Source organism: Trifolium pratense, linkage group LG3, assembly GCF_020283565.1.
Source record: "Trifolium pratense cultivar HEN17-A07 linkage group LG3, ARS_RC_1.1, whole genome shotgun sequence".
Classification (NCBI taxonomy): domain Eukaryota; kingdom Viridiplantae; phylum Streptophyta; class Magnoliopsida; order Fabales; family Fabaceae; genus Trifolium; species Trifolium pratense.
The window spans coordinates 15,725,446-15,738,113 of NC_060061.1; the positions used below are offsets into that span (position 1 = coordinate 15,725,446).

Here is a 12,668-nt window from a genome sequence, read left to right on the forward strand (position 1 = left end):
CTTCGCCTTGTCCAGCGTTGCATTCATATTTGAGGACGTGTTGATGAGATCCTCGAATTTTCTTTTTATGGATCCGACGGTGTGCTTGTCCATGTGACCACCGGATATGACGAATGAGTCTGTGAAATAGTCCCACGTGCTAAGCGTAGGACCAGTATAGGTGTCCCCAAAACTGCTGGGGATAGCGAAATCTTCTGGCCGGGATACGCTCATAGCTATCTGTTTGGCGTTGTTCTGCCCGGCTGGTTGTGGAGGTATCTCCTCGACCGCGCGTGTCTCCGCGGCCTCTGGTCGAGGGTCGTTGTTTCTTTTGACGAACTCCCTCAAGTGTCAATTCCTTATCATTATTTCAATAGCATCCTTCAGCTGGATGCAGTCGTCGGTCCTGTGACCATAACTCTTGTGGTATCTGCAATACCTATTCTTGTCTTGGCCAGGCTTCAGAGGGGTTGACTTTGGTTGTTTCACACCTGCTCTGTTAAACTCGGAGATGTGAACTTCAGTAAATATTTCTCCCCGAGATTTGACGAGGGGGGTGTAGGTGCTGAATGCGCTTGGAGGACCACGGGGCTCTCGTCTTTCGCCCCTCCTTCTGTCTCTGCCCCTCTCGCCACCCCTGTCGCCGCCTCTATCGCTTCCCCTGTCGCCACCCCTGTCATCGTTCCTATGGGAGGACTCGCGGGCAGGGTGGCTGCTTCCAGGTCGGGCAAGGCGGGCGACATCAGCTGCCTGGACTTCCTCGTACTCAATGTACTTTTGAGCTTTTAGGAGGAGGTCGTCCCAGGTGGGTGGTTTCTCTATGCCAACAGCCTTGGCAAAATCGCTGCCCGGGCGAAGGCCCCTTTGCAGCAAATACTTCTTCATATCATCGGTTGTTTCGACCTGCACAGCCTCCTTATTGAACCTCTTGACGAAATTGCGGAGAGTTTCTTCCTCGGCCTGGTAGATGGCCTCCAAGGCGTGCACAGTTTTTGGGTGCTTGCGGGAAGCAGTGAAGTGTCTACAGAACTGGTCTGTAAGGTCCTTCCACGAGTAGATAGATTAAGGGGGCAGGCTTTGGTACCATGCCATCGCTCCCTTCCTTAGCGTGGTCGGAAAAAGTCTGCACCTGATGGCACCGCTAATATTCCTGAAATCCAGGTTAGCGTTGACATTAGCTATGTGATCGTCGGGGTCGGTTAAACCATCGTACGCGGGGAGCGTAGGAGGTCTCTCGAAGCCCTTTGGAACACGCTTCCTCAGAATGTCTGCGGACAGGGGGCATCGGGGATCACCCTCATCACTTCCGTTAGGAGAATGGTCCTCGGAAGACCGGGGAGAATAATCGCCGGGCATGGGCGTTGGACTGCGAGATTTGCGAGGACGGTAGCTGCCCGATGCGCCATGCTTGGCCATGTTCGCCAACCCTTGAGGTGAATGGCGGCGTGGAGCTTCGTGTTTCCCTTTCTTGCCCGGGGAGAGTCTGCCCTCGCGATGTGGAGGAGTGCGATCCCTCTTCCGAGGAGTAACTTCGACCCTCTCTAGGTCGGGGGGTCGATGTTTGACGACCGCCGGACGGGGAGGGGAAGGATCAGCCTGGTGTCTCCGCGGGGGAGAGTTGGTTTTCCTGCGGCGCCGGCCTCTTTCCAGCGTGGCGATTCTTTCGCTTTGTTCATCTAATCGACGGCCTTGAGCCTGCATGGCCTCCGTCGTTTGCTTCAGAGCAGCGATCAAGGCCGTGATCTCGGAATTGGCCAAGGTGGCGGGTTGTCCAGCGTTGTTTGCCAGAGTTTGTTGTTTCAACTGCGGGCGTTTGCCCATTCGACGATCGGTTAGGTTCTCGACGTCTTCTTCATCGGAAGAGAGTGAGGTTTCCCGTCCGTCGCGGGAGTCGGTTTCTGGACCGCGTGTTACGGTGGTATCGTCACGCACCGGTGATAGGACGATATTATGCTGCGGCGGCGGAGAGGGTGGAACGTTGAGCACGTTCTCGTCGCCGGTATTGGTGTTGAGTTGCTGTGATGAACTAGCCATGGTGAAAGTTGTTGAGAGAATCGGTTTTGATCTTTGTTTCTTTAGGAAAGATTAAAGAAGGGGAGGAACTCAGTTCCCACAGACGGCGCCACTGATCTAACCTGATGATCAGAAAGGTTGAGGCCGGTCCGTTGAGCAAGCTTCCACACCGAAGGGGGGGTTTGTACCTGCAGGTGCTCCGATGCCTAAGTCAGCAAAGAGGACAAGAGATACAAAGAAGAGAGAGAAAGAAAGTGTAGAATGGTTTAGAATACCTGGCTCTTCTGTCTAGGAGAGCTTATATAGTGCCCCCAGCGCTGGGCCAAAGGTTGGTCTATTGGGCCGGGATAACCGGCCCAATAGACTCAACTGCCAAGATAGTCCCCGTATCGTAGGGGAAGGCCGTTATTTGCCTCTATCTTGGTTGGAGCCGTTCCGCTATTCGCGGGTAAGGGATAGGCTCCGTGACAGCTGTGGCTGGATAAGGGAGCACGTGCTAAACGTGCTGCTTAGCTGTTAAGCTACGGTGAACGGATCAACATGCGCGGGTATATGAGCACGTGCTAAACGTGCTGCTTACCCATTATGTCGAGCAGGGCACGTCATTGGCTGACGTGTCGGGGAAGTCTCCCCTTAGTGGGTTGTGCCCCAAATGTCGGGCATAAGTGATTGGGCCAGCTCTTGGCCCAGTCCAGAACACCTTCATAAATCTTTCAATCCAGCAACCTCGATCATCACGTAACAATTTATACCTTAAACTAAAGGGTAAATAGGGTTTTACCCCCTTGCAAAATAGACCAGTTTTGCGTTACCCCCCTGCAAAATTTTTTTTTGTGATTACCCCCCTGTAAAATGAAGATTCCATTATTTACCCCTCTCAATCGATAACATGGATGCTGACTGGACAAAAATGATGTTGTGGCACGTACAAGTGGAATTAATTTATTTTATATTTATTTTTTTATTGTCAATTCATTAATGAATGTATAATTATCATTTTTTTAATTAAAAAAAAACTGAATAAAAAGAAGAAAAAAATGATAGTAATTGGGGTTGAAGGTTCATCTTCTTCAATAGTTGTGATTATAGAAGATAAATAATTTAGGGTTGTTAATAAGATGTGAAATTTGAGAGAAATTTGGGTAAGAAGATTTTGTTGATTGTGTGGGATTTGATTTGTGATTACACCGAGAAGAAGAACAAGAATGTTTATAAATAAATTCCATTAACAATTTTTTTTAATTTTTTTTCCTTTTTGAAAAATTAATAATTATATTAAGTTATTTATCTACGTGGCACAAAAACTTTAATAAAAAATAAATGAAAAGCCACACATGCATCCCACGTCATCAATTTTGTCCAGTCAACATCCATGTTGTCGACTGAGGGGGTAAATGATGGAATCTTCATTTTACAGGAGGGTAATCACAAAATAATTTTTTGCAGGGGGTAATGCAAAACTGACCTATTTTGCAGAGGGTAAAACCCTATTTACCCTAAACTAAATTATTTGACTTTAATTTATATTTTGTTACAAAAATAATTTGTTATATAAGCAATTATATTTTGTCAAAAGAAAAATATAAGCACTTAATTAATTATGTTACAAGTATATTGATTTAAAATAAAGTTACAAAAATATAATTAAATTGATTTTTTTTTATGTAGACGAAAAGTTAAGTTACACTGAAATACACATGCAACTTCATAAATAGTGAAATTATGGCTAATCATTTACAAATTTGATGGAGCTGGAGAGTGCTATAATAATCAGATCAGACTACAACCACAACTGGATTTAGAACATGATGAGCATCATCATCAACATTATTTTCTCCTATGTACCAATAATAAGCATATAGTATGAGCTGAACAAGTCCAGATATTGCTCCAATACCGGTGCTGATCTGCAAAAATATACAAAGATAAATCCATTATTTAACAATGGGATAGTTGAAAATAAAATAAAAAATGATTTGTTTTTTATAATAATAACCAAAGAGAGAAATAATTACCATGACATAAAAGCCGAAGGGGTGGATGAGATCGATGGGACTCATGAGATAATATATTGTCCAAACCGAACCATCAAGAAAGATGGCTAAAGAGAGGCATAATGGCATATATTTCACACTCTTGGTTTTTATAACCTTTGGCTGTTGTTAATTATATGTAACAAAACAACAAATTGAGATTAGTGAAAAAATTATAAAATGTAATTTTCATATTTGAATATAAATTAATAGGATAGAAGTTACTTACCATAATGGTAAGAGCAGATACATAACTCATTGCGTTGAAGATAGCACATAGAACACCAAGAATACCAACCACAGAAGACCTTTTAGTGTCATGTAGTGCCAACATTGTTATGATAACAATGGCAGCGAAGAAAATAGCCTCGATGAGAAGATAGAGAAGCAACTTCTTCTAAAAATTAGGGGAAAATAGTAGTGATGAGTAGAAGAATTGGAATGATTATACAACTCTTAATTCAAATATATAGGTTTTGGTTGAGACTTTAAATTAATTAAATAATTAAAAATTATTAATCAATTAAAGTAACATTAATAGTGATATAATATATACGTACCCTTCCTTTGTTGTTGGCATAGACATAAAATATGGTAAGATAGACGAACTGAAAAACAAAGCCAACCCCATCTATGATAACAAAATAAATGCCGTTTGGTTGCACAAAAGGCATTCCATAAAATACCCAAATAGCACAAGCTAACAAAGTAACTAGGTAGAAATCAGGCTTGAACTCCTCCACATCCTTCTTTTTTATAATTTTGTAGAAAGTTGGACTGCCATTCATACCAACCAATAACTAATCAGCACATTATCATCATTTTTAAAATTAAATTAAACACCAATAAATTCATATTGTTGGCCGTAATGGAATTCATTACACGTGACCGTAATGGAATTCATTACACCAATTAATTTGTTCACTCCGTCAAAATAATCGGAGGCAAATGGTAACACAAACACTATTAATATTTGTCACGGCATTTTCATGCGTACATAAAATAGAGTAATAAACAGAGAAAGATAGTTGAATTACGCGGGTGAGAAGAAGAATACGAAGGACATAACATTCCCTGCATTCAAAACATAACGTTGATTAGAAAAATAAAGTAAAAATCATTTTCCATGCATGAATTGATCGACAAAAAAGGTTCAAATTATTCTTCATGCAAACTTAAAATTAAGTTCAAATTTTATCCTTCATGCAAAAATGGATTAGCGCAAAAATTCAAATCAAACACACATTAATCAATGCAATGCAATATAAATCGAAACTCAAACAAAAAATTAAATTCATAATTGACATGATTTTGCAATTGAAAAGCAAAAGAAGAACAACAACAAACCTATAGTGACAATAGTGCTAACTAAGGAACCGCTTATCATTTTCTATCCAATAAAGGAGAAGAAGAAGAAATAATGTGTGAGCAAAAGATGAAGAAGAAATAAAACAATGGTTATATTATATAGGCTTTTTTTAAAAAAATTATTTGTTACAAATTTAAATGATTAGTTTAATTTGTTTGCGTAAACAGAATGAACAACTTTATTTTTGAGTTTATTCTATTTTTAGTTTTGTTTTTAGTTTTTTTAAAAAATTCGGTATTGCAATTAATACTTATATGAGGATATGATCTGTGATGTTAATTTCTCTAATTTTATTTTTTACAACGAAACAAGTGGATAAAGGGCTATTAGATTAATTTATATTATGAATTTATTTATAAAGTATTTGGATTTAATTCATATATGCCATGTAAGATATATATTTTACACATACATATGTTCAGTTAAATTATAGCTTATAAATATTTGAGATTATAATTTAAAAACAAATTTATAAAAAGGACACTATAATATAATTTTATTAAGGCTTAATTAGTTAAATGGTCTCTTAAATACATTTTAGATTTCACAATGGTCTTTTAAAGAAAAAAAATGTCTGCTTTGGTCCCTTAAAGACATCTCCACATTGGTCCTTTCCGTTAAGTTTTAACCTCAAATATATAAGGTGGACCAACACTGTAAATGGTCCACCATAGACCTCAGAAAAAGTTTTAATTATAACCATTTGATCGCTTTCTTAAAACTTATACCTTTGGAGCTTGCAAATCTATAATATCTAATAATGATCACCAACACTAGATTTATTTTACTTTTCTTCATCATCTTCCTCACCAACTCCATCATATTCATAAAAATTCCAGAATTTTTTCTTCAAATTCTAGAAAATCACCATCTTAAAAATCCAGAAAAATCCAACAAAATCGAAACCCAAAATTTTTCTTTCCTTCATCAAAATTCAGAAAAGTCAGGGAATTAAAACCTAAAAAATTAAAACCCAGAAATTTGATTGAAAATAGCATGCTTTGTTGTGCCTGATTGTCCTGCTGCTCTTGATAATTCAAAGCCTCTTAAAAAGCAAAATGTGTGGCTCAGGATGATGAATTGCATAATGAACCCACATGTCTACCTATATTCACAGTGAGAAATCGAGAAATTGAGAAAGTGTTTAAAACACACTACAAGAAAATACCATTTGCGACGGTTCTGGAAGGATGTTGCGGCGGTTATCAACCGTCGCAATATCATATTACGACGATTTAGCAAGTGACGCAGTTCCTGGCGTCGGTAGTACAAAATAGCGACAGTTTTCCAAACTGCCGCACAAACCGGCGTAATCTACGTAGTGGCGGTTTACAACCGTCGTTAAATGATTTCAAACCGTCGCTATTGTCTTTTTCAGTTAGCGTCTGTCTAAAACCGTCGTTATTTCTTTTTTCTTTTTTTGACTTTTTCTGTTTATTTATTTTTTTCTTAGCTTATAACCTTTCCTGTATTTTTAAAAATTTTGTTTTTTCATACTCAAAACTACTAAATAATTCATAAAAAAAATCCAAAACATAATAATCAACAATGGAAGCATAAATTTCAATCATAAACATTTTCTAGAACATAGTTTTTTTTTGTTCTTTTACATACATTTCCATCATAAACCATGTACCTAAGGGTTCTTTTACATAGTATTGACAAAGCAATTTGAATTCAACCATCAAAACAATGGCCACAGGGAACTTGTCTGCAAAAAATCTTGAGCTTAGATTGACTTAGTAGCAGCCTCTGCTTCTGCCTATCATCATATAATAACAGATCTTGTAGTAGTTTCTTTAAAATCTCAGCAAGGTTCAAATGATTGCAAAACAGGAAAAGAAAGAAAAAAACCACATGATATAGCATAGGAAAATGTTCAGTCATATAATATAAATAATACTTCAAAGTGAACTCATTCTCACATGATATAAATAATATGCCTAACTATAGCAGATACACAATTGCAAATTGAACTAGGTTGTACCAAAAAATTGAACTAGGTTACTACTTTTTTTTTTTTAATCAGCACTAGGTTATACTACTATCTAATCTAATAGTAGTTATTCAAATACTATAATTCTAGGTTATACTATCTAATAGTTATTCAAATACTGATTCAACATTTGTGTGCAGGTAATTAGCCATTCTAGTACAGATTACTACGTATTGCAAGCTTCAGAATGATCACTTACCAACCATGTAAGATTCCCTTCATCATATGCATGAAATAGATTCAAATAATCTGTACATTAAATCAAACAAACATACCCTCCATCAATAGACTTAAAACTTTCAATATTATATAATAAATACATAGGGAGAATGTCTTACATGGTTTCCTTTCATATTAGCCATAATAAAAGCAAATTGTTCTTTCAACTGATCAAATTCAGCAACTTTTGTTTTTAGCGCTTCAACTTCAACAACTTGTGTAGTTAGCGCATCAATTTCGCTTTGCATTGGCTATTTTGGCATCCGCAACTAATGTTGAATGACGAGAACTATGTCCAAAAATCTGAGATGGTGTTACACCAAGTCCTACTCCTCGAACATACCCATTATGCTCTTCCCCGAACACTTTCACAAAGGATTGATTCACCGAATTCGATGCACAAATTTCTTTTTGTAACTCTTCCTGCAAATAATATTAATACAAAGAAATGAATCTTATATTTCATATAACAAACACTGTCATATGAATCTTAACATCACTAAAATCTTTAATTATTTGATCAAGTAAGAATGAGTTCATCATCGTAAAATTTATTCATACATATTCTTCAAATGCAGCACACATACATGATATGCATACATAATTACGCATCTAAACAACATCAACTGTGACCTAATTGAGCATCCAGTTCAGCTCAACAATCAGACAATTGTTGAGGACAGCTAACACTAGGGGTGTATATGGGTTGGGCAAATCCGGTCGACCCGGTCAAACCCACCCAATCCAACCCAAAAAAGTGGGTTGGGTTGGGCAAGTGGGTGGATATGGATTTCAACCCAAAAAAGTTTATATGATGAAAAAAGACCTGTTTCGTAAACATTTTTTAAAAATATCTTATAGTTTATTTTACTAGATTATAGCTTAGTGTTCAAACGAATTTCAAGTAGCTTATAGTTTATCATTTTTCTTCCAATTTTACCCCTAATATCTTACTTGAAAAAAATTAAATATTAATTAAACATATTTTTTTTATGTCATTTTATAGTTATAATCTAGTTCAACCGCTAAATTTACGAAACAATACAGTTTCAATAAACTAACTTATTTATTATAAATTATCCGCTATAAACCAGCTTATCAGTTATCCATTGTTTTCTAACAAAACAGAACCAAAATTCTCTATCTAAACGTTCAAAAATTCTCTAACCAAAGCTCCAAAAGTGCAGTCGTGTCTCTTCTCAGCTTCACACAAACACACCACACACTTTCTTCTAGCTAGCCAGTACAATCAATAAGTCCATGCCTGGTCAAATACAAAACATTACATCAAAATTACACGCGCTTTTTTTCCTTCTTTTAATTATAATATTGAAATAAAAAATATTAAATCTAGAAAATGGATGTATGTTAATTTTTTAAAAAAATATGCCAAGGCCTGTACAACCTAGTTCAACTAACGGTTAAAAATAATATAAAATCATTGATGTAGCTCTATTCTAATTGCTTAAACTTTTGGGATAATCGGTTATTTGATATGGTATCAGAGCCTCTATGACTAAGTGGAAGATTTATCTATATCTAGGAAGAGTAAAGACTTCATTGAATATGTAAAGAGAAGATTATTGAGGTTTCGTGACCACGGGTTGGTTATCAAAGAATTTGCGTTTAGGATATTAGACCTTCTCTGCATGTCAGAAGATCTTGATTTTTGCTTGAAGTTGGTCGCAGAAAGTGGTGTTGAAGTTTTAGATCTTTATTTTCATAGTGAATGTTATGTCTTACCGAAGAGTGTAATTGAAGTCAAATCACTTACCAGGTTGATGTTGGAAGGGGGTATTAGCGTCGATCAAGCATTCATGAATCATTCAATTAAGTTTTTCTCCTTGAGAGAATTACATTTGTTGCATGTCGTTTTGGAAGATGAACAAGCAATTGAGCGTCTCATTTCTTGTTGCCCTTTGATTGAAATTATAACTCTGATGCTTTCTGGTGGTAGCATGAAGTCTTTGAGCATGCATGGTCTACAAAAGCTCAACACAGTTTATGTTGATGGAATAAAAGAGGTTTATATCGATGAAGCTTCGAGTCTTAAGAGTTTATATTATTGCCATGATTCTTGGAACACACCATTTAAGATTGATTTTATTCAGTGCAAATATTTAAAAGAGCTACTCTTGTGTTTGAATAGTACTACTATTATCACAAACAAATGGTTTCTTGAACTATTTTCAAAATTTCCATTTCTTGAGACGTTGGAGATATGGAATTGCATGCTGTCCGAGACGATTAATATTTCAAGTGTTCAACTTAAATATTTGGAGGTATCACAGTCCTATAACTTGAAGGAGGTCAACATTGATGCTCCAAATCTATTGTCATGTAAATTTGAAGGTTTTGAAGGCTCAAAACCAATTATATCTTTTTCAAACATTTCGAGTCAACTAGAAGTCGATCTTAGCGTCAACTTGATTAATAAAGATTTGGATGTTTTTTACGTGAGGGAACTTATCCAAAATATCAAACCCGAAAATGTTTTAATATCACTATCTCTATGCATCATGGTGAGTATGAATATTAATTAACTACTTGTTTGGTTCTATATAATTTGTGTGTATATTTACCTTGTTTAATTTATGTAGGATGCACCAAAACCGGTGTTCTTGGATATTCCATCTCCTCCACCAAGTATCAAGCATATGGACCTAATCATTCTTTCAATACTAAACGAAAATTTGTATTCATCAGATATTGTAGATTTCATACGTTTGTGTTGCATACCTGAAACTATATCTTGGAAATTAAATTGTTGGTGTCAGAGACCTTAGCTAAATTGTGTCCTGTAATTTATAACACTTGCGTGCACAATGTGTATCTTGCAGATGTTAGTTTTAATGTTAGGTGGTAATAGTTGTTTAATCAATAACTCTAGTAATTTGAATATGAAATCGACTTTGGTGGAATTTTATCTATGCCTCTATGTAGCTATGTGATACTTTGCTGATTTTTGGCATGGTGTTTTCTAAAGAGCACTGTAAGTTTCTATAGTGCGCCTGAAATTAAATTGTTTAGACATCTAGATAAAAATTTAGCCGTACGTAGTGAAATGGTGTTGTCCATTATTATAGTTTTGGTGATTATATATATATATATATATATATATATATATATATATATATATATATATATATATATATATATATATATATATGTACGTTTTTTGAGAATTGTTGATACTCCTTCGGTCCTAAAATATAAGACCTATTTGACTACTGCACGTATGCTAATGTACAATTAATTTTGATCAATAATATATTTAATTTTTTATTAGTAAAATTTATAAAAACTTGATATTTTGAAAATACTCGTTAAAATAAATTAAACAAAATTTTATATGTTAATACTTCTATATATTATTAAACAAATTGCAAGATAAATGAATAGTATATTTAATCAAATTAACTCTTATAAAATAGGACGGATGAAGTATTTTTTGAATATTTATATACTAAAACTTTAGTATTTGTAGTTTCCATTTCTCCTCAGACTATTTGCTAAACATAGGCTCTATTTGGCAAAAATAGCAGATGATTGATAAACTAGCTGATAACTTATAGCTTATAGCTGATGGGTGATGACTGATAGCTTATAGTTGATAAGCTAATTTCAGTGTTCGGTAAAATTAGCAGTTCAACTAGCTGATAAGTGTAAAATGACATAAAAAGACATTCTTAATTAATAATTAATTTATATCAAATTTATATTTTAGATAATATTTTAAATTTATTTTTTTTTTGACAACAATATTTTAAATTTATTAGTGTAATATATCTTTATTTATTTTTTATAAGAAATGTAATATATTTTTCGTTGGTACAATTTTTCATATCTTTATCTTTATAAAAATAAAAATTGTTGAATGGTGTATTGCCTAAAAACACTAACGGTATATGCCTATTGTTATCAACCAATGAAGATATATGCCTATTGTGTTCACGTAAAAAAAACGAAAAGGAAAGGAACATACAACATATATGCCTAGCGCCTCTGTGTTCTTCGGACTATAAATTATACAATAAATCATAAAGGGTAAAAATGTAATTTGGAAAATATACTAAGGGTAAAAGTGGAAGAAAAAATGATAAGCTACAAGCTATAAGCTCATAAGTTACTTGAAATAGCGTATGAAAAATAAGCTATAAGTCAGTGAAATAAGCTATAAGCTCGTAATGAAAACACTCTTACCAAACAGGTCTTTTAACTTATAAGCTATAAGACATAAGCTATAAGTCAATTTTTTGGTCATACCAAACAGACACATAGTCATAAAAGTATGCCAACTAATCTTAAAACTATATATGAGTATGTTTGATAGGAGAACTTTAGGGGCAATGTATTTTCACACTTTGTATGAGTAAAAATATAATGTTCAAAAATTTAAGAATAAAAGAATTTTTTGTGGTATTTTCTTCTTAACTATAAAATCAAATGATATTTTATCTTTAGGAATAGAAATTAATTAATTAATAATTCATTCGTACTAACAATTGTGTGTGAAAACCACAAAGCATAGCATCAAAAGCTATAAAACAAAAGAAAATTAACTTGATGAAAGAAAGAACATGATTAAGAGAGTAATTTATAAGGTCAATCCAATGGACGATGAAAGTGATTATACCAAATAAAAAGAGGAGGATGAAGGAAAATAAAGCTGAGGTTGAAACCCATCTTTTTGTTTTGTTGTACTTGTATGATGAAAGCTTTGACTATTGGCCATATGATAGAGAGTTCCACCTCACCTTATGTTGATTGATTATTGTTAAACTAAATATACGCATACCTCAAATATGATTTGTTTAACGTGGAAGGCTTCATCAAATCTTTCATGATGCATAAGTTGCGAATGTTATATTATAATGAATACGAATTTTATAAAATCTACAGCATAGAAGACTTAGTGAAGTCGTCATATTACACAAAGCCACTACTGCAAAGATTGGTAAGCACACATCATGCAATTGAATTACAAGGTGTATAACTATAGGGGTACTCAACCCTTACAATTTAAAGATAATCACCTTAGATACATTGAATGCAAACT

The 12,668-nt window shown here is 34.9% G+C and overlaps 2 protein-coding genes across 2 annotated transcripts; one reads left to right on the forward strand and one right to left on the reverse strand.

Moving 5' to 3' along the window:
- Positions 1-3,767: 3,767 nt before the first annotated feature.
- LOC123914643 (bidirectional sugar transporter SWEET7b-like) lies at positions 3,768-5,412 on the reverse strand. Its single transcript, XM_045965837.1, has 6 exons — positions 5,373-5,412; positions 5,063-5,099; positions 4,586-4,802; positions 4,255-4,422; positions 4,008-4,148; positions 3,768-3,899 (listed from the first exon to the last, which is right to left on the reverse strand). Exons 1-6 carry the CDS (start codon positions 5,410-5,412, stop codon positions 3,768-3,770), a joined length of 735 nt encoding a protein of 244 aa, XP_045821793.1.
- A 3,583-nt stretch (positions 5,413-8,995) lies between these two features.
- LOC123914644 (FBD-associated F-box protein At5g56370-like) lies at positions 8,996-10,475 on the forward strand. Its single transcript, XM_045965838.1, has 4 exons — positions 8,996-9,029; positions 9,131-10,131; positions 10,210-10,333; positions 10,450-10,475. The coding sequence occupies exons 1-4, from the start codon at positions 8,996-8,998 to the stop codon at positions 10,473-10,475; spliced, it is 1,185 nt and encodes a 394-aa protein (XP_045821794.1).
- The last annotated feature ends 2,193 nt before the right edge of the window (positions 10,476-12,668 follow it).

Bases quoted from the DNA above. Each gene is read 5' to 3' on its own strand.
- LOC123914644 (XM_045965838.1), top strand. From the start codon at position 8,996: ATGCCAAGGCCTGTACAACCTAGTTCAACTAACG. The intron at 9,030-9,130 runs GTTAAAAATAAT...TCTATGACTAAG, and splicing joins ACAACCTAGTTCAACTAACG to TGGAAGATTTATCTATATCT. The intron at 10,132-10,209 runs GTGAGTATGAAT...TAATTTATGTAG, and splicing joins CACTATCTCTATGCATCATG to GATGCACCAAAACCGGTGTT.
- LOC123914643 (XM_045965837.1), bottom strand. From the start codon at position 5,412: ATGATAAGCGGTTCCTTAGTTAGCACTATTGTCACTATAG. The intron at 4,803-5,062 runs GTAATTCAACTA...TATGAATGGCAG, and splicing joins GTATTCTTCTTCTCACCCGC to TCCAACTTTCTACAAAATTA. The intron at 3,900-4,007 runs GTAATTATTTCT...ATATTTTTGCAG, and splicing joins CCTTCGGCTTTTATGTCATG to ATCAGCACCGGTATTGGAGC.